At 44.9% G+C, this 26,392-nt stretch overlaps 2 protein-coding genes across 2 annotated transcripts in view; both read left to right on the top strand.

The window, feature by feature from the left end:
* LOC138974675 (uncharacterized) overlaps positions 1-466 on the top strand; it is a 504-nt gene extending 38 nt beyond the window's left edge. Inside the window, exon 1 of the mRNA XM_070347395.1 lies at positions 1-466. This exon is cut by the window's left edge and continues 38 nt beyond it. Coding sequence (XP_070203496.1) covers positions 1-466 — 466 coding nt within the window.
* Positions 467-1,483: 1,017 nt separating this feature from the next.
* LOC138974674 (uncharacterized) lies at positions 1,484-4,355 on the top strand. Its single transcript, XM_070347394.1, has one exon. It carries the CDS (start codon positions 1,575-1,577, stop codon positions 4,353-4,355), a length of 2,781 nt encoding a protein of 926 aa, XP_070203495.1. The 5' UTR covers positions 1,484-1,574.
* Positions 4,356-26,392: the final 22,037 nt, after the last annotated feature.

Below are 26,392 nucleotides of genomic sequence, written 5' to 3'. Positions count from 1 at the left end.
AGAATCATGGCTGAAACAGGACATAAAGTCCAGCGAAGTGTTCCCAGAAGATTACACACCATACAGGAAAGACCGCAGCACCCTAGGAGGAGGCGTCTTCATCCTGGTGCACAAGAGCCTGGTCTCTACCGCCCAGCCAGACCTGGACACAGAATGCGAACTCATCTGGACCCAAATCCACTTAGAGAGAAATAAAGATCTCCTGATAGGCTGTTTCTACATGCCTCACAGAAATGACACTGACCTCACAGAACTAGATAAATCTCTACAAAAGATCAACACAAGCAAGAAACAAAAACACACAGTCCTGACTGGCGACTTTAATTGCCCAGACATTGACTGGAACTCAGGTACAGTACCACCAAGTGCCCCTGACCGACAAGCCCAACAGACACTTGTAGACCTCACATCATCAGCCGCACTCACCCAGGTCCATCATGACAACACCAGAGAAGACAGACCTTAAGAACCTAGAGTGCTGGGCAGAACAATGGGGCATGAGATTCAACGCGCAGAAATGCTACATCTTATCCACCAAACCCAAATCCCAGTACTTCTACACACTGGACAATACCATCCTTAAACACGTCAGCCAGAGTACCTATCTCGGCATCCAAATATCCTCCGACCTGAAATGGTCACCCCACATCTGCAACATCTGCAACAAGGCAGGGTCCGTCCTCGGATTCCTACGAAGAAACCTGCACAACTGCCCGCAAGAGTGCAGACGCATGGCGTACGTCACTCTTGTCCGATCGACCCTTGAGTATGGGGCAGTTGTGTGGGACCCTTATCTAAAACAGGACATCGACAAAATCGAGAAGGTACAGCACAAGGCAGCCAGATTCATCTGCAAAGACTACAGATCCAGAGAACCTGGCTGCATCACAGCAATGCTACAGCGACTAAACCTACCCACACTTGCAGATCGGCGCAAACAACTCCGCCTGACAATGCTATATAAAATAACGGGAGGACAAGTACCAGCTATACCCCCAGAAAGTTTCCTCACCCCCGCAGATAAGACCAAGCGGAAAATTATATCAACAAAGTTTTACGGGTGCACATCAGAAAACCCCGTTGAGAAGCGAGTCTACAACAACTCGAGACCCTTCAAAATTCCGGATAGCCGATCTGAACCGTATAGAAACTCTTTTTTTGTCAGGACGCCGACTGAATGGAACCGCCTACAAGACTCCGTGGTACATTCAGCAACTGCCAACACATTTACATCAGGTGTTGGCAGGGCCCCACCACCATAGGCGCACCGCCAGGTGTTTTTATCCTGCTTTTAAACACTGCCCAAATTCCAGCAGTTGACACCACCAACCTGGAAGGGCATGCATGTATAGAAAGTTTTTAAACTCCGTCACGCTGCGCTCTCTCGCCCATTGCGACGACAGCCATTATTGGCTACTGCAATGTACTACATCCAGATCCAGATCCAGACCAGCTTGCGGGGGCGAGTGCAGCCAGCGCTGAGCCTGTGTTGTAAGCCAGGCGAGTGGCGATCGCTCAGCCATCCCATAATAGTTTTGTTTTGGTGTGGCGGAAGAACAACTCAGCAGACGAAAATGCTAAAATGTGCAATATTTTTTGGTATAAACACCTTTCAGTTGCATTTATCTCTTAGATTCTATCATCTAATCGACAACTGTTATATTATATTGTGCGTCACTGAATTTATTCAGTTGTTTTGGATCGTACAAAGTTGGCACTATTTTGTTTGCGCATTAGTTAATACAGGAAGCCGTGGTTCGTCTACCGCGCTACTTTTTGAATGGACGATCGCACTGTTTTGTTTTCATTGTTTCAAGTTGAAGTGCTGTTTCTTTGTCTTCAAAATGGTGAAAAAGTGTAGTGTTGTGAACTGCAAGGGCAATTACGATGAGAATAACAAGTGTCGTGTGTTTCGACTACCAAAGGACGAGTGTGAGAAGCAGAAATGGTTGGATGCGCTACCTCCACGTGTGAATTATATCCCCACTCGAGAGAACTGTTTCATTTGTGAGAGGCATTGGGATGACCCTCTTATGATCAAGATTCCTGGTGGTTCCACTCGACCTGCCATTCCTCCAAGTGTGTTTGACGTTCCCAAGTCATGTCTGCCTACACCTCAGCCTTCATCTCGCCCTGTGAAAGATGAAGATCGTCTGACCAAGCTCTTTTTTGCAAGGGACAAGATCACTTCGTTTGAGAGTTTTGATCCTGTCAAAGACCTACAGAAGAAGTATAACAATGTTTTGGTTTCACGTTCAGATAAACGAATTGTGTGTCTTCTCATGTCAGATGACTATAGCCAATGCAGTGTTTCAGTTGTTGTTGAAAATAAGAAGACGTTGTGTTCCCCCATAACTCTCAGTGTTTTCAGAGATGGCATCAGAGTTCCACTAGGTGCAATCCTAAGACCCAACAATGGCCTCAACTCCAAGTCACAGTTCTTTGATGCGGTTCATTGTGCTGTCAACAGTGACATTCCGCTGGAAGAAGTTGTGAAGAAGGTGGTTATTGATCTGAAAGCTGCAGCTGACTGTTCCGTGGATCACAAGGTAAAGAAGTTGGAGTTCTTGACACACCAGTTGGAGTTGTTAGCCCACAAACAGTTCACTCCTAGTGACATTTGCTTTGCCATTGAAAGCTTTCCTCGTTGTAGCTATGAACAGCTGAGGGAGTTTCTGGTGCTACCAAGCAAGCGCAAGCTTCAGGATGTTGTGTCTTCAGTCGACAAGGATGCAGTTTTGCGAAACACATTCAATGCTTTACTCCCTCAGCAGAAGAATGTGTTCTTGTTGATCGACGAGGTCAAAATCCGTCCAACTGTAGCGTTTGCTGGTGGGATTCTCAGTGGCATGGCCAAGAACAATGAAGAGTGCCGTGCAACTTCCATGATGTGCATCATGATGAAGTGTTTGAGAAGCGGTCCCAGTGTGATGGTGTCAGTGACCCCAGTGCACAAGTTGACAGCCCAGTTCCAGTTCCAGGCAGTGAACGAAGCAGCCGCTGTTGTAGAGAGATCTGGGGGACGTGTCATAGGCTCCATCACTGACAATCATAAGGTGAACCAACACTTTTGCAAGCTCTTTGACAGGCCAGGCGAGAACAATGCCACAGTCACACATCCACTCGACAACGGGCGTCCTTGGTTTCTCCTCTTTGATACGGTTCATCTGTTAAAATGCATCCGGAACAACTGGATCACTGAGAAGACACAGAAAATCCGTCTCAATGGCCAGTCAGTTGCTTCTTTCTCTGATGTCAAGCAGCTGTATGAAGATGAGAAAGGCGGCATCCTGAAGACTACCCCTTTGACCCAAACCTGTGTCATTCCATCCAAACTCCAACTGCAGAATGTTCAACATGTTCTTAGAGTCTTCAATGAGAAAGTGGTTGGTGCGCTGAAGATGAAAGGCTGCATTGAGACTGCATCAGTGATAGAGACTGTCCTGAACTGGTGGAACACTGTCAACGTGTCAAAGAAAGGACTGGATAAACGCCTGAAGGATCCCCATCGTGCCGTACAAGAATCCAGTTCCTCGAGTCTGGACACTTTCATTGACATCTTCCAGGAAGCTGATTCAGGGCATGGCTCGTGTCGTATCCAGTGCCTCACCCATGATACCAAGAAGGCACTAGTGCAGACCATGCAGGGACTGAAAGCAGTCTGCAACTACCTCCTTTCATCAGCGGGCTTTGACTATGTTGTGCTGCGTGAACTACAAAGTGACCGTTTAGAGGGAGAATTCTCTGTATACAGGGCGTCAACTGGATCAAATGCCTTCATGACGGCCGGTGATGTGTTTGCAGCATGCAAGAAGCGCCTCGCCCGGTACGCTGCATCCTACCTCCAGTCCATTGAGCTCCAGTCTGAGCCCCAGAAACACATCTGCTTGGGGGATGTCATCGCGGAGGATGCAGATGTGATAGAGGGGTGCATTTCAGGGGTGACCCTCACTGTGAATGAGGAGAGCAGCTGTGCATACGTGGCTGGGTGGCTGGAGAGCAAAGGTGACTTGACATTTGATGAGGAGGAACCAGTTGTGACAAGTGAGGTGAAGGACTTTATTGAGACTGTTTCACGAGGATCCCTCACAATTCCTCATGACTGCACCTTTCAACTGGTTCAACTTGGACTGTGCTTTGTGAAGCAGGCGCGTCATCGTGCATGCTGCCGCAAACGACTCTCCAACATCCTCTCCATCATGGCCAGCTACCACAGCATCGACATGGACTACCCCCAGATGTACCGTCGTCTGTCCAATGTTCTTCTTAATGGATTACACAACCTTGAGAAAGACAATCAGAAGAATGCTGTGCTGCTCCAGACATCCGTGAAGAGGGCTCGGTTGGCGGATTGAGTGAGCTAAGTGATATGCTTCTCACAATGCATGCTCATGTGTGTGTGTGTGTTACTGTTTCTTCCCATGTCTCTCTCTGTCTATCACTATGTTTGTGTGTGTGTGTCTCTGTGTCTGTCTCATTGTCTCTCTCTCTCTCTCTCTCTCTCTAGTACTAGTATGTCTGTCTCCCCCAACCATTAGCTCTCTCTCTCTCTCTCTCTCTCTCTCTCCACGGTGTTCTCTCTCTCCACGGTGTTCTCTCTCTCTCTCTCTCTCTCTCTCTCTCTCTCACACACACACACACACATACACACTGTGTGTGCAAATCTGTTGTTGTTGTCAGTGTCTTAGTTCATGGCAGAGATATTAGAGCTCTTTCAGTGATTTCAACATATACACTATCTTTGTGTGTGTGTGTCTCTGTGTCTGTCTCATTGTCTCTCTCTCTCTCTCTCTCTCTCTCTCTCTCTCTCTCTCTAGTACTAGTATGTCTGTCTCCCCCAACCATTAGCTCTCTCTCTCTCTCTCTCTCTCTCTCTCTCTCCACGGTGTTCTCTCTCTTTCTCTCTCTCTCTCTCTCTCTCTCTTTCTCTCTCTCTGAGTCTCTCTCTCTCTCTCTCTCTCTCTAGCTCTCTCTCTCTCTCACACACACACAAACACACTGTGTGTGCAAATCTGTTGTTGTTGTCAGTGTCTTAGTTCATGGCAGAGATATTAGAGCTCTTTCAGTGATTTCAACATATACACTACAGGTAACTCAATTAACAGCCAATTAGCAGTACCTTCAGATAAAATGTTGATTAAAAGCACAGAATTTCTCACAAAATTATTATTTTCTTTCACACTAAGTCCATAAAATAGTAGTACCTCCATTTTGATTGCTTTGTCAGTTTTAAAGTGATGTTCTGCAAGTAAGGCACTCGCCCCCGCTAGCGGGGTCAGGAGGCAGACTCTGCTAGTCCTTTCTTTAGATGTCGTTGAATTTTCAACTATAATTTGACTAAGGAGTTACGCCCCTTATCCGTTCGTTATCAGAGCCTTGTGTAGGGAGCGTCATGGCTTTGAGTTCAAAATGCTAAACAGAGAGATCAACGCCTGCGCGCACACACACACACACACAACCACACACACTTACATCCGTACAGACTCAGACAGGAAAAAAACAACTAAACAGAGAGATCGACGCCTGTGCAACTTTGTACAACGTTCTTACAACGGAACGGACCGCACCGATTCTAATCACTGTCATGAAAGTGTCAAATCCTGTTTTTGTGACCAACGCCACTCGCTCACACAACGACTTCAAGGAAAATCACTCCAGTTTGTGAGAGCATTGTGTTGCTTGCAGCAAGCACACGGAGCTAGAACAGAACAGATGCGAAAACTTCCGTGTTGCGAGTCCTAGTGACCTGAATCTACACACCACAGCACAGCGGGATGTTATGCAATTTCGCCCTGAAGTATTTCTGCTGTTTCAAATACCTGAGCTTGTTATTCTGCTTCAAGAATGTGCTGGGTTTGTTTGGGTTGAGTGTTTGTTTCGCTGGAAATTATTCGTGTGGGTAGCGTTTTGGTGTATGTGTGGGGTGGGGGGGGGGGGCACAGAGATATAGACTAGATTATATGTGTGTTTGTGTGTGTGTGTGTGTGTGGGTATGTGTGTGTGTGTGTGGGGGGGGGTATGTGTGTGTGTGTGTGTGTGTGTGTGTATGTGTGTGTGTGCTGAGGCAAACTTTCCCACCTGACATTATAGGTCAGTTACTAGCCTCCACTCGTAGACAATGAGAACTGGAGAGACACACCCCTCGCTAGTGACTGGCCTAGATTGTCACGTGAGACAGTTTGCCTCAATAAAACTAAGAGTATTCACTCTTTCACAACCTCTGAGACACACACAGACACAGACCGACAGACAGACAGACACGACAGACACACACACACAGGGAAAGAAAGAAAGAAAGAAAGAAAGAAGTCCCTTAAGTTGCAAAAACTGACACATGTATGACACTACGTTTAGCCCTTCCTACGTAACAAGTCCCAAAGCTGCTAACACAAACAACGCAACAGGGCAGTGTAACTAACTAATTCCGATTATAAAAGGCTCAAAATAAGAAAACGAAAACAAAAAGCACCTTTCCGTGCAGGGACACGCACGGAACTCGCTCGCAGCATGTAAGTTCCCGAGGCGACGCACTTTTTGTTTAGGTGGGCGGAAAGATTTACGGAAACAAACTCGCTGAAACAACCCCGTGACATCACCGCAAAACGGAAACTTTTTTTGCTTGGAGGGGAGGGGGTGGGCGATTTATTGTTGGCGGTGTAGAACAGGTGTAAAACAATCATAGCGTCGGCTGCCTGAGGGGAGGAGGGGCCGCTAGAGAACAGTTGGTGTTATACAATGAACAAACCATCAGAAGGGCGATTGTGTCGGATAGGAAAAGGGAGGGGGAGAGGAGGAAAGGGGGACGAGGAACACACACACACACACACACACACAAACACAGTCATACACACACACACACACACACACAAGTAAAAAAGCGTTACACAAATAGACAGATCGAATGACGCTGTTTACGTAACAGATGATTTAACACGTGAAAGAAACACAACGACACACCTAGAGAAAGAAAGAAACAAGGAAGAACATATTAAGTTACAGGTGTTGTGCAACAAGGTACGCGCAGCGCACCCCCCCCCCCCCCCCCCCCCCCCGCCTGCTTGAAGTTAATTAACATTTTCCACCCAGGGTTGAGCTACTTTGGGAAGTGAATTACCAGGTTTAACGAACCAGAAAAACAACAAACCTCTAAACAAAGAAAAACAGTTGGTTTTGATCGTGCAAGTAGAATCGCTTTGTGCAAGAACTGACACAAACTGGGAGAACATCTCTCTCTCTCTCTGTCTCTGTTTGTATGTCCCTCTCTGTCTGTCTCTCTCTCGAAATTGCAGAATTTGACGACTGGAGACTTTTGATGAGTCAATCGGAAGTAAACAAAGTAAAAAATAAAAAAAATTGGCAAAATCGTTCTCATTTGTCCCTCAACCCTTCCCCAGCAGAGAGAGAGTGCGAGAGAGAGAGAGAGAGAGAGAGAGCGAGAGAGAGAGAGAGAGAGAGAGAGAGAGAGAGAGAGAGAGAGAGAGAGCGAGAGAGAGAGAGAGAGAGAGAGAGCGAGAGAGAGAGGAGAGAGAGGGGAGAGAGAGAGGGGGGGAGAGAGAGGGGGGGGGGAGAGAGAGAGAGGGAGGGAGAGAGAGAGAGACAGACAGACAGACAGACAGACAGACAGACAGACAGACAGACAACTTATCCTTCAACTCTACATAATCGGCATTCTGCCTGAAAACAAAACGCTGCTTACATAAAATTGCACTCGCATTCAAAAATGACATCACTGAACATTACCGTTCGCTAACCATGACAGTACTCTGATCCTGCCCACTGGGTCCGTATTCACAACAACTAACATACACCACACACTTAATTCTTCAGGTGATAATTGACCACTTACCATGTCACACGTTCAGTCCAGAAGCACAACGTAGCACCCTACGACAACCCAGACTTATCCTCCCCGCACAATCTTGGACACACTTTTCACGAAAGATACGAGGCTTCAAAATGTGGTGTCAAGACAATCCTTCACCTACCATCTCGAGGACACACACTCTTCACGTCAGACACGAGACTTCAAAATGTTGGGTCATCACCACTATCCATCAAGCATGTTTTTCACCGAATAAGAACCTCACCGTTACAAGTTCACACTCGGAAAACTTTGTTACAAACTCTTTCGAACATCAGAAATCCACTGGCGCTGCGATGACAGAAATATCCCCATTCAACATTACATTTTTGTCTTTCGTCTATGTTTGCATTCCGTCCATCCTTCCGCAGTTCGTCTCGGCAAAGAATGAGAATCACGCCCTCTTTTGTCTCGGTAACTCCAACTCTCCAAAACTTTGAAAGATTCCAAGAACCACACATAACACAAGAGGCTGGACCGGTTATCCTAGACGAGCTCGGTTCACTGAAGTGGCTGCATCTGAGTTCGATTCCGTCTGGCTTGCACTTACAGTGACTGAGTGAGTCATTTTCACTTTTTGCGTGTGTGAATACGGGGCCCAAGTGCGATGCCATGCAATGCGACTTTTGCTTTCTTTGCCAAATTCCACCACCACCTGACCTAACTATCGGCAGTTTGCCTTGATTCGTAGCAGGGAGAAAGGGGTACCGGCAATAGAAGGGTGGGTACGGTAGGAGGGTGGAGAGGGGTGTTAGTGCTAGGGGTGGGGGAGGTTAAGTGGGTACAGGTGAGAGTCGGCTGTAGGGCACACGTGTGGAACACACATTGAGAGAGAGAAAGAGAGAGAGAGAGAGAGAGAGAGAGAGAGAGAGAGAGAGAGAGAGAGAGAGAGAGGGAGAGGGGGAGAGACAGAGAGAGGGGGGAGAGAGAGAGAGAGAGAGAGAGAGAGAGAGAGAGAGAGAGAGAGAGAGAGAGAGAGAGAGAGAGAGAGAGAGAGAGAGAGAATAGGTATTTTTTCAATTCTTTCTTTCTTTATTTGGTGTTTAACGTCGTTTTCAACCGTTCAATGTTATATCGCGACGGGGAAAGGGGGAGATGGGATAGAGCCACTTGTTAATTGTTTCTTGTTCACAAAAGCACTAATAAAAAAATTGCTCCAGGGGCTTGCAACGTAGTACAATATAAAAAATTATTACCTTACTGGGAGAATGCAAGTTTCCAGTACAAAGGACTTAACATTTCTTTCATACTGCTTGACTAAAATCTTGAAAAAAATTGACTATATTCTATACAAGAAACACTTAACAAGGGTAAAAGGAGAAACAGAATCCGTTAGTCGCCTCTTACGACATGCTGGGGAGCATCGGGTAAATTCTTCCCCCTAACCCGCGGGGGGTATTTTTTCAATTAAACACCAAACATATTCAATACTCTCGATCTCCCTCTCACACACACGACTCTCCCCACAGTTACTTTCTCTCACTGTCCCCCCCCCATCGCCATTATAGTCTGGCAGTCAGCCAGGTTGGACCAGGTCAAGGCTGCTATGTCATGTTTACATCTCCGCTAAGCGAGACGTCACCTTATAGGGGGCTTCAAACCACGACACAACCTTTGTCCAATGTCACAAAGACCACAACACAACAGAGGTTGAGGGGAGAACGCTCGATTACTCAGATGACGTAATTTCTGTCGCCTCAGACATCCCGTTTGGTGACAAATCAGTTCGTGACGCGTAAATCGTGCGTGAAGGTTTCGTGCGGGTGTCATATCGACAGTCTGAGACGAGAAAACTGGTGCTATTTTACTATCGGTTTCGTACTATTGTCTAAGTGTGTGGTCGTTCGCCCCGTAATCACCATATTGCAAAACAGTTTTCATACCTAGTGCATTGTACTCTGCTAACAGGCAGTACATGTATTTTGTACATGTATTTTGTACCCCACAGCGTAGACGGGAAAAACAAAACCGGCGTAAACGCGTCAAACACGTCTCTCTCTCTCTCTCTCTCTCTCTCTCTCTCTCTCTCTCTCTCTCTCACACACACACACACACACACACACACACACACACACACACACACCACACACACACACACACACACACACACACACACACACACACTTCCCTTTCAAATCAACAGTTCTACTCGACACTGACTGGGAAATAAAAATGGCTTGGAATGACGTAACAAGGAAACATTGCATGACTCACAACACTGAACAACTGTTTCACACATGTCACAACACCCAGATGAGCACACGAAAACACAAAGTACAAATAAACAAAACAAAACAAAACACAACGTGTTGGAACATTATGATTTCATTAACATCTGATCTTTCTACTAGGCGCTTAGAACTATTTTAAGATTTGCGCCGTATAAAATACCCTTAATATAATTATTGTTTTTACTCGGATGTTTCGCACTGTTCTGAACCTTGTGTTTTGTCAGTACGGTACATGCGCTGTTCTGGCATAGATCATTAAATGTGTACGTGCGTGTGTGTGCGTACGCCCGTGCGCGCGCGCGTGTATGTATGTTTGTGAATATGTGTGTGTATATATGTCCGTGTATGCGCATATGTGTGTGTTCCTCTGATTGCGCCAGCATGTGCTTACGTTATCCCGTCCCAACTAACTGTCTCTTACCCAGGTAAAATGTTTCAACTCTTTCACCGTCTAAAATCATCCTTGGGCTATTCTTAACACCTGCAGCTATAGGGAGGACGTCAGCCGGCTTTGTTTTTCTCACACAAACTTAATACTGACTATTCCCCTCCCCTCCAAAGTGCTGCTGATCGAACTTTGGACCATGTATTCACTCTTTGGGTTCTTATTTGTGATTAGAAATGGTATTTCGACTTTGAAATCAGCTTCAACGCAAACTATTTATTTTCTTATTCAAGGGACGCAAACGCTCGGTGCGTTTTCCGACTGTTCAAATAAATCGAATTTGGGGTAAATTCGATCGAATTACATCACAAATCTGCTTCAGTTGCAAGATCTTGACATGCTTTTCTCCCTCAAGATAATTGTACCACTTGAAATATGTGGAGAAATATTCAGTCTGAAGTTAATTTTGGCTAACGCCTGGCTGACGTCCTCCCGATAGTTGCATGTATTCTTAACCATGCATTACACAGCTTCAGCATGTCAACCAGTGCTGGGCAGAACTTTTACGACAACGACAACGTGATTTCATGCATGTGCGCTGTACACTAAACCCGAAGGCTGCACTTTGTACTGATTCTACGTCGAATGGACGATCAATCATTCAATCAATATGAGGCTTATATCGCGCTTATTCCGTGGGTACAGTTCTAAGCGCAGGGATTTATTTTTTTATTTTTTTATTTTTATTTTATGCAATTTATATCGCGCACATATTCAAGGCGCAGGGATTTATTTATGCCGTGTGAGATGGAATTTCAGTTTTACACAATACATCACGCATTCACATCGGCCAGCAGATCACAGCCATTTCGGCGCATATCCTACTTTTCACGGCCTATTATTCCAAGTCACACGGATATTTTGGTGGACATATTTATTTATGCCAATACAATTTTGCCAGGAAAGACCCTTTTGTCAATCGTGGGATCTTTAACGTGCACACCCCAATGTAGTGTACGAGAGTGTATCTCAAGAACCATTCTAAAATCGCTCAACCGTATCGTTGATCAATCGACCGAATGATGGCAGTCGTCAGGTCTTGACAGGATGACAGAATGATGGCGACAGGTCGGGGGAGGGAGGGAGGGAGGGGGGGGGGGGTGACTGAGGGGTCCAGCGAGAGACGACACAAAATGGAGGTACAGCAATGAGCCTTGAAGTCAAAGTTTGACACAGAACTTGAACCTTTACGAAAAAATAAAATGAATTAAAAAAAAAAAAGTTGAAGGCGGACTTCCACTAAAGCTGTTGGCAATGCCCCTGGATGCAATAGAAGAAGACCAATGTGAAGCAGAAGGGGCAGAGAGAGAGAGAGAGAGAGAGAGAGAGAGAGAGAGAGAGAGAGAGAGAGAGAGAGAGAGAGAGAGAGAGAGAGAGAGAGAGAGAGAGAGAGAGAGAGAGAGGGAGAGGAGAGAGAGAGAGAGAGAGAGAGAGAGAGAGAGAGAGAGAGAGAGAGAGTTTTCTCAACATGTGTTCTCATAAAAATTAACTTCTCGGTTTTAATTAAAGCGACAAAAAATAAGGTGCACGACGAAAACACCGCCACGCCCTCTAACGGCGACAAGCGAGCGACAGCAAGGGGAGTGAATTTACAGCTATGCCTGTGAGTGTATGAGATGCACGCAAGCCTGTGACTCATTGTGAGGAACGCGACACTGACTCTGACTGCAACGAGTGCACACCCTACCTGGTGACAAACAGCAGGGCCCGTATGCATGAACTAGAAGTAAGAAACACTGGAAGTAGAGGCCTCTTTTCGAAGTGGGAACTCCCGAAGTCAACTTTCTAACACTGTTCACAATGCATGAACTGACTTGAACGCCAAAGTAGTGACAGCGAGAGTATTAAGGTCAAGGTCGGGGAAATTGGGGGAATCCCTACTAATACGCATGCGCACGTTTCTATCAACATAGCAGTCAGCGAAAATGGCAAGGCACGTGTGCCGCTCAAAAAGAAAGTAGACACGGAGGGGCGTTCTGCACCTTTTTCAGATGGTGAAATTGCTGTACTCTTGACAGAAGTGTTTTACGAAAGAACGGTTATTCTGTCCAAATTTCAGAACAGTTAATTAGAAAAAAAACACAGTAAACACCAAGTTTACAGAACAGTCTAACTGTTAAACATAAAGACGCTGTCTGGTCCAAAATTGCCAAAGAAGTGTCGCTCTCTCTCTCTCTCTCTCTCTCTCTCTCTCTCTCTCTCTCTCTCTCTCTCTCTCTCTCTCTCTCTCTCTCTCTCTTACGACACATGCACACACAGACAAACGTACACTCATGCACATACTGACACTATGACACAAGTGACACTGACGGCACACATAAGCACACACACACACCACACACTGCACACACACACACACGCGCGCGCTCGCGCGCACACATATACACACACACACGCACCCATACACGCACGCACACAGTCACAAACAAATAACCACACACTCACTCTCTCTCACTTTCTCTCATTCTCTCTCAATCTACACTCATACACACACTGAAACTATGATGACACAAGTGACACGTCACACACACACACACACACACACACACACACACACACACACACACACACACACATACACACACACACACACACACACACACACACACACACACACACACACACACACACACACACACACACACATACTCACCGTAGTGACACACATATACACACGCGCGTACAGTTGAAAGTCAAGACATGATATGATTTTTTCAAAGCATAGGAAGGTTTCTTTTGCAAATGAATAAAATTAACACAGAGGCAAAACCCGGTTTTTGCAGCCGGAATGCAATTGCGGAGGCTTAAAAAGGAAAAGATTAATAAAAAAAAAATATATAGCTCCCGGCGGAACTTGAACCCGGAGCGAATGAACGAGAGTCCGGAACCGTTACCACTGCACTATGTTACTCGTGTAGAATAGAGGCACGATGAAAAAAGGCATTCTGAGTTATTCAGTCGTGCTGGTTTGAAAGCTCGCCACCTTCGCCGAATGACTCGAGCACGTTTTTTTCGGTCAGTAACTGATCGAACTGTCGCTTTTGAGTCACTCTGTTTTATGTCACAGTCCGTGTCTATGGTGCAAGGTAGGAGACCGTCTCATTGTAGCGAAGTTACGACAGTTGCTCGATTGACGCATTTCACGTCTTCGATATTGTGTCTGAGATCATTTCCCAATGAGCTGCCTTTAAAAACGGAATTTCCTGCAATTGTAGTATGCGCTGGAGGTTTCTTTTGGATGGGTAAGGACCCTTGAGATGCGATATCGTCGTATAATTATGTCAAGCGAGAGGCCCTTGACATTGGAAGTGGGAACTTCGAAAGCAAAGTTGCCAGCTACTCGGTATGCACGAGCTAAATTGAACGCCGAAGTAGTGGCTTCGAGAGTTCTGAGGTCAAGGTTGAGAAAATTGGGGGAATCCCAATTAGTGCGCATGCGTTTGTAAACGGTAGGCTTGGTGACCAGAAGAAACAAATCTCGTCGCGAGTTCGTAAATGGGCAAACGTTGATCGCGCTGTAGCTTTTACAATAATTGTTGTTTTTAACTGGTTGAACGAAAGCTGTGATGATTGTCCTTAAATAGAATGACTGTCTATAATAATGATTTCGTTGACCAGAATGTTGGGGACAATAAAAAAAGGTTGTTTATGTGGTAGCGAAGTCGGTTAACTTAAAACTCTTTTTGTAGTGTTTTTTTAATGATTGTGTATCGGTAAAACTGCTGGACAAAAATAGTTTGGTCAGAGCGAATGTTTGTGTTACTGGTAAATTTAAAAAGGCAGAACTCCATTTTGGGGGAATCAAGATATAAGGTGTAGTGAAAAGAAGATAAGTTCAGCGAATTTCATATTATTTGAGAAAATGTGTGTCCGAATTTTTAAAACAGAAAAATTGTTGTACTTAGGTGTTTGTAAATTACGTTTGTCCTCGTTAATTGTTAAGAGGATGTATGTTTATATAAAGTTCAAAGTCAAGATTGGATTTTTGTAGCCTACGTGCGTGTGTGCATGTGTATTAGACATAATACATAGACATAGAACACTTTATTATCTCAATTACGATAAACTCGGGTGTGGTGAATCACAATAAACAGCATAAAACGTAAGAACATGAATAAAATATCAAGGCGCAAATATAGTCAGCTCATCATAGTGTGGGGAGTGGGTACACACACACACACACACACACACACACACACACACACACATACACACACACACACACACACACACACACCGTCGAACACACACATAACGTCGAACACACACACACACCGTCGAACACACACACACACCGTCGAACACACACACACCGTCGAACACACACACACCGTCGAACACACACACACCGTCGAACACACACACACCGTCGAACACACACATAACATCGAAAACACACACACACACACACACACACACACACACACACAAACACACACACACACAAACACACACACACACACGGCACGCGCGAACACGCAAACAAACGTATGAAGGAACAGACGCACAATTATACCCGCACGCACGCACACACAGGCAGACAGGCACTCGCACAAATACATACACACACACACACACACACACACACACACACACACACACACACACACACACACACACAGATAAAGCAATGACCAAAAAAATACCAGAAACTTACACTCAAACACACACACACACACACACACACACACACACACACACACACACACACACACACTCACACGCACACACGCACGCACACAAACACACACGCACACACACACACACACACACACACACACACACACTCACACATGCACACAACGACGCCCATTTTCATAGAAACACAGTAACCCCCTCGTATAAGCGGGAATGAAAGAGTGGTGGCCAATGACCCAGATCAACAAACAAAAGTCAAAGCTGGCAACTCAAGTTTGTATTTAGGGAAATTTGCACGAAATGCATGCAGAAGATACGACTTTTCCCTCTATTTTCTCTCTTTGGGAGCGTCAGCTCGGTTTGACATGAAAAACTGAAGAAAAGCCCTGCCTTTTTGCACTGAGAAACTGTGGAAGTAGCGTGTTTACTACTGGGTCTGGCTGTAGTACATTTACCCTCATTTACTTCCTCGTTAGCTTCCAAAGTAAACTCTTTTTTCGTCCCATGCATGCAAAAGTGAGGATGTACTTCCGATGTCACTCAAAACTTTAGAAGTAGTCGCAAAATACCCTGAGTTACTTCCTCGCTTTGCTTCGAGGTAAACCCTTTTTCCGGCCCATGCATACGAAAGTGAGGCAAGTACTTCCGATGTCACTCAAAACTTCGGGAGTTGTCGCGAACTTCCCCCATAAGCATACGGGCCCAGGAGGGGCGCTGGGGAGCAGTTTATACAACGGTAGCATGCAACACATCTTTTTTGCTGACATTCTTTTCTGCATGCTGAAGCTCGGAGTTTAAGTAAATGATCATAATTTGTTTGTTTGCTTAACGCCCAGCCGACCACGAAGGGCCATATCAGGGCGGTGCTGCTTTGACATATAACGTGCACCACACACAAGACAGAAGTCGCAGCACAGGCTTCATGTCTCACCCAGTCACATTATTCTGACACCGGACCAACCAGTCCTAGCACTAACCCCATAATGCCAGACGCCAGGCGGAGCAGCCACTAGATTGCCAATTTTAAAGTCTTAGGTATGACCCGGCCGGGGTTCGAACCCACGACCTCCCGATCACGGGGCGGACGCCTTACCACTAGGCCAACCGTGCCGGTTAATGATCATAAGGAAGACAGCGCATAAAGTTTTGCGAAGAACATAAGGGAGGCTTGTGACCTTTTTGCAAAAGTGGCATGCAACAAGACTTTTCACTGGCATTGTTTTCTGCATCAAAGTGAAGCTCAGAGTTCAAGAAACTGATAATTTTTTTTATAAAAGACGCGCAAAAAGCCTTGTGACAATGTTTCACTATCTGCAATGAGTAGCAGAGGCAATAGCGTATTCTTGGCATTGTTTTCCGCATGTCAGTGAAGGTCAAAGTTTAAAAGGGGGTTAAGTCACTAGCAGGTCTGCACATAAGTTGACCTGGGAGATCGGAAAAATCTGCACGCATAACCCACCAGGCGCCAGCGACCGGGATTCGAACTCACGACCTCCCGATTAGGAGGCCGACGTCTTACCACCACGCCACTGCGCCCGTCCTTACGACGAACAACACTTGTGAACAGGGCTTGTGAGGAAAGCACACAACCTGCAATAAGTAGCATGCAAGTACCAAGCTTTTAATCATTTATTTACTCATTTATTTATCTGCATAAAATGCTGTTCTCTGCATGATGACACTGAAGATTATACATTTATTTATTTCTTAATTTATGCATTGCATCAAATGTTGTCCTCTGCTACAAAACGAAGCTTATTTATCAGTTTATTCACACCAAACGCTGTTCTCAGCATCAAAATGAAGCTCATTTATCTATTGATTTATTGTTCTACATGAAATGTTGCTCTTTACGTCAACGCGAAACTGTTAGATAATCAATTAACAAGTTTGTTTAAACAACATTTTTTTTTATTGCATTTACTCAGATATGAAATATACAGACATATACATTCATACTTAAAGACGGGACGTGTTTTTCAGTCTCTATGCATCTAAATTGAGTCAATGCTCATGGACCGGGTGGCCGAGGGGTGACGCACTTGCGCTCGGAAGCGAGTTCGACCCTGGGTCAGGGCTTTAGCAATTTTATCCCCCCTTTCCTAACCTAGGTGGTGGGTTCAAGTGCTAGTCTTTCGGATGAGACGAAAAACCGAGGTCCCTTCGTGTACACTACATTGGATTTGGGGTGTGCACGTTAAAGATCCCACGACTGACAAAAGGGTCATTCCTGGCAAAATTGTATAGGCATAGATAAAAATGTCCACTAAAATACCCGTGTGACTTGGAATAAGAGGCCGTGAAAAGTAGGATATGCGCCGAAATGGCTGCGATCTGCTGGCCGATGTGAATGCGTGATGTATTGTGTAAAAAAATCCATCTCACACGGCATAAATAAATCCCTGCGCCTTGAATATGTGCGCGATATAAATTGCATAAAATAAAATAAAATAAAAAAATAATAAATCCCTGCGCTTAGAACTGTACCCACGGAATACGCGCGATATAAGCCTCATATTGATTGATTGATTGATATGTGAGTTGGGCTAAGAATATGTATTAAATAATATGAAAACAAGAACAAGCCTACGGCTTATAATGATGTCTTCAAAAAAGTTCACTCTCGTTTGCACAGTTCTTCACCGGCATTGTAACATCCTATGTCAGTGAACCCAAGCCAGGAGCAGTGTACCTGCTAGTGCTCGTAAACACTGAGCCCGTGACTCAACAGAACTATTCTATCTCTGCACTGGAAAACGTGTGTTGTTGACTACACACTGCTGCCAAGACCTAATGAAAAACACACCGACTTGACTCCTTACCTGACTTCAGCGTTCTGGCTTGGTTTTCTGGGCCTGCATGCATAGCCCCTCCATACTTTTGGGATTTCATAGCGCTGTGGAGCGCATAGCTATGAAACGCACTATAGAACTCAGCGGTCCGCATGCATGAGGAGAAATAGTGCCTGCAATAACTAAGAGCGGCTCTATTTTTAACATGTAGATAGTGGAAGGGATTCCTCGTCATCCTGTGTCTCTGCGCATGCGTCAAGCTTTTGTGATGCTTCGCGGCGGGTCAGTTTTCCACCATTTGCCGCAGACAGTTTGGAAAGCCCGTCTCCTGATAAAACTTGGCTTTCGTGGTTTGGAAACTATATCCATTCCGGTACCCTCGCCATAAAGGTATAAGTCACTCTCTTGCTGGTTCTGCATGCTGTTTGATGATATAAATTCCCGTATTATTATTATTATTATTATTATCATTATTATTATGTACCGCGATCAGTTCGCCACACACATCTTGAAAAGATCCGCACGCGTAAAAACTGACCCAAAGTCAAGATAACCCGCAGAACCGGCGGCAATGCACCCTTTCGATTCGGCAGTTCGAGTTGCTCTTACAGTTCATCCGTGATTGCAAGAATGTCCTGCCGACGAAAGCGGAATTTTCTGTACAGTTCCACGTCGTCGTAACGATTCAGTGGATGTTGGCGGTCAAGAAAGATCCGGTTACTTCTCAAATTTCTTCTCATCCTGAATCGGCATGAAAGCAGCCGCCATTTTAAACGCTCCAATAGCCGGTTCCATAACTCTTATTGGAAGGAGGGGCCTGCTATAACTTTATGGATGGCATAAGGCTCTATGCGCGGTCCATGCATTAGAAATAAGAGACTTTATGGAGTCCACAGACTTTATTGCCGTGATGTCATCAATTTAGGCTCCTATGGAGGGGCTATGCATTCCGCTGCTGGTCTGTAAGCACTGTGTGTGTGTGTGTGTGTGTGTGTGTGTGTGTGTGTGTGTGTGTGTGTGTGTGTGTGTGTGTGTGAGTGTGTGTATAGGGGGTGTTGGGGTGTGTGTTAGAGAGAGAGAGAGATAGTGTGTGTTTGTGTGTGTGTGTGTGTGTGTGTGTGTGTGTGTGTGTGTGTGTGTTTGTGTGAATGAGAGAGAGAAAGAGAGAGAGTGTGTGTGTGTTTGTGTGAATGAGAGAGAGAAAGAGAGATATAGTGTGTGTGTGTGTGTGTGTGTATGTGTGTGTGTGTGTGTGAATGAGAGAAAGAGAGAGAGAGAGAGAGAGAGAGAGAGAGAGAGAGAGAGAGAGAGAGAGAGAGAGAGAGAGAGAGAGAGAGAGATGTTTAACTGACACTGAGACACACAAGGTATCAACACAAAAAATCAATACACAGTTCCAGCAAAACCAACGTCATCACTCCAAGTCACAATCTGCAACACTAATGACCATTTTCTCCGAAAAGACAAAAACAACAACGCAAACTACCCCCTCCATAACGACAAAAACCCGATACAACACAGACTTTCAAACTCACCTTTCTTCTGAGTGTTCTGGCGGTAATACATGACGGTTCCACTGCTTCACGAAAATACTGCAAGCTTTTCAGGCCCTGTACGTAATCCACAACACAATCGTCATGTTGGCACAATATCCAATGGGAATCCTTTGCCTTCAGCAATGACGCACGGATTTATCAGTCATCGTTAAAATCGATCAAACACGGAAACGATGTTGTTGTAGTTGTAGTCGTTGTTTTTTGGGTCAATGCTGTTGGTTTTGCTTTAGTTTGTGTTGATTTTCACAGGTTTCATTCTCTCAAAAAGGTGTTTCCGCTTATTTTGCAGCACACACACACACACAAATATTTTTTTCCGAAACTGACAGTAATCACAACGAAGAAGAAGAAGCAGAGAAGGTTAGACCCGCTGTCTTATCCTTCGAAAACAACTTTTTACGCTCCTGGCTTCACACAACAATCACAGGTGACAACAGAGTACTGATCATGTGGGCTGTCCTTCCAAGCGGTGCACTGCACGTTTTTGTCTCTACACAAACAGGGGAAACGATGAAGCAACAGTGATATCGAGTTAATCGGCGTTGTGTCTTTCCTCAGAAATTAGCGAGATCTAGGTGTGGTACTTTTCAGCACGTGTACGGGTTACATGATCGAATCTAGTTTTTCCGTCACGCGTTTGCCAAGATCTGCAGTCTTGTTGGGAGCAAAACAACGTATGATTTGGAACATTGGAGAGAGAGAGAAAAAGTGAGTCACGGGTGACGCAATATCTACACGTACGCGTACAGGTCTTTGCTACACGTTCGATCATCTAGAACACTTTAATATCCGAAGCTCTCTTTGCAGAATGCAAGTCAACTCGGACAGTCAGAAGTCAAGGTCAAGATAACGCTATCTGCATGGCAGGACATGTCAATTTTAATCGCGCATAATGACACCAGACCATTCATATGAATAAGTTTCCACCACCACCCATGCATCCTGTTATCATTACTAAACACTGAAGGCTTTCCTTAATAGACAATTTTCGGAAATAACTCCGTCGGGTTGTTGTGAAAGAGTGAATACCCGTGCTTTTTTCCTCTGACCAATAAAGTCACACTGCACGGGCTCCTGTCCACGCGTGTTTCCAACACATCCCTCGCTAATGATTGGCCCTTCCAATGTTTGTCCGAGTACAAATCAAGGGTATTCACTCTTTCACAACCCATACAAACCCGACGAAGTTATTTTCGGAATTCGTCTATTGAGTCAAAGATGACTTTGCGAAGACTTCGAGAAGTCTTTCTACCGGAAATTCAGGACCAAAGCTTCGTGCAGCGAGCTTCGTGAAGCAGACAATATTGCCCAGTTAATATCAGACCCTGGGACAGTAGGGGCGACCACCCCCAACCAGGCGCGTTCACAGGTGGCGGATTGTGTGATGGCCTTCAGATATGGAGGTTAGCTGCGAAATAAGCCAGGCTTGCCAGGACGAATAAGCAGTCGCGGACCAACTGGCGGTGCTTCCAACAGGATGGGGCGGGGTAACAGGTGGCACTGTTACACTCAAGAAATACCCCAGGTCTCCAATGACGGGAGCATCATGCGATCAAGAGCCGCATCTTAAGTTCTAGCCCTGCCTGAGCTGGGCCATGTATGGCGCATAACGACAGCTCAACGCATCAACGCTCATATGACTGAGCGATCGAGAAGAAGAAGAAGATATCAGACTTCAGGATCAATGGCACTGGAATATTTTCCACTAGAAGTCAACAAATATATATAATTCTTGGCACTGAAAACCAGAATGTCAATATTAATGATCTCTCACAAATGCACAGCCGCTGCAACTGTATCTTACCTTTGTAAATGCTGTTTCCTCGCTATAAATGTGAGTTAGAATTAAATGCAGGACTGTTGGCTTTCAAATACTTTGCGATAAACATGAGGACCATTCATCGGAGTTTCAGGATGGACAAGACTACTGCAGTGCTTAACAAAAGGCCCTCTCTTTACAGCGATGGTAGTCTTCTTCTTCTTCTGCGTTCGTGGGCTGCAACTCCCTCGCACACTCGTGTTCTTTGCACGAGTGGAATTTTACGTGTATGACCGTTTTTTACCCCGCCATTTAGGCAGTCATACGCCGTTTTCGGAGGAAACATGCTGGGTATTTTCGTGTTTCTATAACCCACCGAACTCTGACATGGATTACAGGATCTTTTTCGTGCGCACTTGGTCTCGTGCTTGCGTGTACACACGGGGGTGTTCGGACACCGAGGAGAGTCTGCACACAAAGTTGACTCTGAGAAATAAATCTCTCGCCGAACGTGGGGACGAACTCGCGCTGACAGCGGCCAACTGGATACAAATCCAGCGCGCTACCGACTGAGCTACATCCCCGCCCGGAGGGAGTCTTAAATCTGAGGGTAATAAGGCCAACAAAAAAACAAAAAAAAGTGTGGTTAAGGTAACATAGCCAAAAAAAATAGGGTAGGAAGGTAGGCAATCACTTTTTTTACTTTTTTACTTTTTTTTCTAATGTGTACAAATTAAACCTACTTGACAAGGAAATAAGTGTGCGACTCGGGCGATTTTGCTTTCATTGCGTTTTCTGCACTCGTTTTTTTTTTTTTTTTTTGTGTGTGACAAATGTAATAAAAAGTTATAGGGTCGGCCCCTAAAAATAGGGTAGGTCGGGTTACTGTAACCACACCTATTTTTTTTTTTTTTAGGCCTAAATGAGGGCTTCCACTGTAAGATACACACAGAAACTCACCTGCGATAAAGATAGCGCTAAAGACAAAGCACTCCACAACCCTCCCCAGGGATACTGATAAAAAGGCTTTGATCCCGACTTTGAGGTAAGCACACACAGCTCAAAGAAGCAATATAGATGTATAGTGAAACACCGCTTATTTTCTGAGTAGACTTTCATCGCAGAAATCAGACGACCTACACAAAGTTGCAATTGATATCGTAAAACACGGCTCTGATCCCGACTTTGAAGTAAACATTATAGACAAGGAAGCAAAAAAGTGAACCACTGCTTACTTTTTGAACTGATGCTTATCTCAAAATTCTGTCCACCTACCGAGGTTCAACCATGTACCAAGTATTCAGCAGATGCGTTCACAGATGAGATTGTACAATGTTCGAAAGTCGTAATGAAGTCATAGACTTGAGGGTAATAAGTTTGCCTCTTATCTTCACAGACTCGAACAAGTACCGCAGAATCTAGTATCTGGTATCCCGCTGCAAAGGCCTCCAGACTGTGTGTGAAATCAGTTTTGTTGATGCGCAACTTCCACAACTGAAACCGACAGTAAAAACTTCATGAATCGACACAAAACGACAGTAAAAACCTCATAAATCGACAAAAAACCGAAAGTAAAAACCTCATAAATCGACAAAAAACCAACAGTAAAAACCTCATAAATCGACAAAAAATAAAAACGACAGTAAAACCCTCATAAATCGACAAAAAGATCCCGACACAACATCGCTTCAGTTCAAATTCACATAGAAAACGTAGCCAACCAATCCGTTTAGCGATGAAAATTGATTCCAACAGTTTTAACGTTGACAAAATAATCCCTCACAGGTACCTCTCTCTCAATAAAACTCATCCGAGAATGCCACACACTTGCCGTGCGAAGCCAGCTTCAGAGCAAGGGAAAATACCAGCACGGCTTTTACAAAGGGCAGCACCCACCAGGAGGTTGCATTCCTGACACACAAATCATACCGTGTGTTGGAACCAATTTTCTTCCGCGGAAAGGTGATCGGTGGTAAGAGAACAACTCCCCGCAACTTAGCAAATCAGTTGCGATCACAGGTAGCGATACTGTCAAGCGCCTGACACAAATCTGAACTACCTCCGGCGTTCTAAGCGGGTCAGAACCCCACTACGCAATACGGCACAGATAATCATTTAGCCGTTACAACGCCTGGCAGCAGAATCTTAAAGATAGTGTCCTGCTCGGGGCAATTCGGGCTGACATGACGAGTCGGAGCGAAGCTTTCCGGTTGCGAGTCTATGCGTGTTTTACAGAAATACACCGACGTGGGCAGGGCGTACGTAGCCTGGCGTTTCAACAAGCCCACAGTTAGGTTACTTACTTCTGAAGAGGAAAAGAAGCTTGTGTGCTGAGCGCAGAGCCGGTAGACTTCTGTTTACATTGATGAAATTTAAATCATCAAAATGTATTCCAAACTCACCCGGGAACATGCCCCTAATGGTCTAACCGTGAGGGCGTTAAAAAGCATAAATTCATCATCAGTCCAAAATCGTGACGACGATCGCTGCTTCGTTTCCACTTCCAGGTGGGGTTTTTTCACAGACAATGAAAGATCATTTTCATCAGCCATGCACACGTCTATCAGAGCGACGGAGGAAGCAAGGCACCTTTAACCACCTGAGACACACCGTTATCCAACCAACCTACCTACCCACCTGTTGGCGGCGCTCTGATCTCACACAATCAACACGAGTTGTTGTTTTGGCGGAATGTCAAAGTTGTGTCCGCCTCGCTATACAGTTGTGAGGAACGGTGCGAGCTACCCAGAGTGACTCCCAGAGAGCTTGCACGCACGTACTACGCACACAACGCAACGCGCACAGATGCGAGGCCAAAGAACTGCTCGTGTGTGCAAAACAAGACGATCTCACTGTCTTGGTAGAGTATGAATATATATTCATGAGTACTAAAGTTACGCGGTGTAACTAGGTTATACATCAACGCCGAAATGATGAAATGGTTGAATAACCTAATACCGAGGAAAAATAAGATGTCATCTGTTAAAGCTTGCACAGTTTAGAAAATAATGTCAAAAAATGTGATGGATCGTCTGCTTGAAAGAAATGCTGGGCATTCTCGTTAAAAACAAAACAAAAACATACTACTGATTGTTCTTTTGAATTGAGAGCAGGATACAAGGTTGAACTTCTTCTTTTTCAGCGTTCCAAATTTTTTCTGGTTACGTGTTCATGAGCTCGTTTGCCCATTTGGGTTACCCACACTATACTCATAGAGCCAGCTCACTCCGCTTTCGTTGAGTAAGCATGCTGGGTATTTTCATGTTTCTATAACCCACCGAACTTCGACATGGATTACAGGATCTTTTCCGTGCGCACTTGGTCTTGTGCTTGCGTGTACACACGAAGGGGGTTAAGTCACTAGCAGGTCTGCACATAAGATGACCTGGGAGATCAAAAAAATCTCCACTCTTAACCCACCAGGCGGCAGCGACCGGGATTCGAATTCACGACCTCCCAATTAGGAGGCCTGCTACGTCTTACCACCGCGCCCGTCGACAAGGTTGAACGATTTCGAGTGTACAAACAAACACGACTAGCGGAATTTTCCCTGGGAAGAAATAACAGATCTACGCTATGATGATGAAGCGTTCACTGATGTACTTCACACACTGTCCCGTTCAGTTCAGACCATTGGAGCAGAAATGTCGAAGGAAGTTGCACAATGTTGCAGAAGCAAGTTCTGACGATCCGGGATTGGTTTAAACATTTTTTTTTAAATTCAGTTGCATAAACACAAAGCCATACTTGAATGTTATTATAAAGGAGCACAACAAGATAAACTTATAAATGTGACCTTAGAAACAAACGAGTAATGTGGCGGACGATATTGTAAATGCATGGTATTTAAGCCAATGAAAACAAGAACAACGACAACGAGAACTATCGCGGATACTACGATCCGGCATTTACTGTCAAAAGTTCTGGACGGAAAGACAACGCAATAAACTGAACTTTACTCTTGGAAATTCTTCCTGTCAAATGTTAGGTCAAGTTCACAATTATATTTCTGCTCGAGATTTTGTTTCGGCTGTCTGACCTTCGAGCCATTACAATCACATTAAAAAGATTTTTTTTTTTAATCGCGTTTTTGTTCGCCAACAAAATCATGGCATATATACCAGCAATCAATGAATCACCAGATTGCTTGCGCAAGAAGGAAATGTTTAACAAACAGACGTCATTTTGCCATCCATTACAACATCTCTTTTTTCCCTTTTTACCCGTCGTCTACGTGATGAAAATTTGTTTGTTTGTTTATTTGTTGCTTAACGTCCAGCCGACTACGCAGAGCCATATCAGGACGAGGAAGGGGGGGATGAAGGGGGCCACTTGTCAAGCGATTCCTGTTTACAAATGCACTAACCCATTACTTGTGTCCCAGCAGGCTTTAGTAAAACTAAATTAATACCTACTGGAAGATTACCAGTTTCCAGTATGTTAAAATAGGCTTAACCTATCTACTGCTGGACTTACATCAGAACACTAACAGATTAAACTATACATGAATCGCGAGACAAGCGGCAAGAGAAGAGATTTTTGGAAAAAATACAGGTGAATGAGCAAGAAGGCAGAAAAAAGAAAAGAATTCATGAAGAAAAAGAGAGCATGACAGGAAAGAGGAACCAAAAATCTACCTAACAGCAAACTAGAAAGCTCCTGCGGTTCCAAAAACAGGAGGGGCCTTTAATTTCATAACCGCAGTGCCCCACTGCGGGACGTGCTGAAAACACAAGATAACAAAAACATTAATTCAACAGTCATGCAATGATCCTGCAAGGATACCGTCTGGTTCCGGCAGTCCGCAAAACGCCTCAACTAACTCACTTCAAATCGCCCAAAACATTGTCGACATTTTTGCCGAACTCGTTAAAAAGATAATTAATGTGCGACAAGGAATTGCCTGAATTGCCGAAACTTTAATAACATGTGCCGAAGAAAATATAATTATATCCGTACCAGGTCAGATAGAGCCATATGAGTGGGTACGGATATATCCGTACCTGGGAGACAATGAGTTAAGCAATGTTCACCCTCTCTTTTCCTCATCTGATTTGAACACCCCCCCCCCCCTCCCCCCGCCCCTTATCCACGATGTCAACACGCTAAA

The sequence above is a fragment of the Littorina saxatilis genome, linkage group LG8 (assembly GCF_037325665.1).
Source record: "Littorina saxatilis isolate snail1 linkage group LG8, US_GU_Lsax_2.0, whole genome shotgun sequence".
Taxonomy (NCBI): Eukaryota; Metazoa; Mollusca; class Gastropoda; order Littorinimorpha; family Littorinidae; genus Littorina; species Littorina saxatilis.
Note: the sequence above shows the minus strand (reverse complement) of the source record. Positions and strands in the feature narration are given on the sequence as shown.

Excerpts from the sequence above, each read along its gene's own strand:
- LOC138974674 (XM_070347394.1), top strand. The coding sequence starts at position 1,575 with ATGCTAAAATGTGCAATATTTTTTGGTATAAACACCTTTCAGTTGCAT.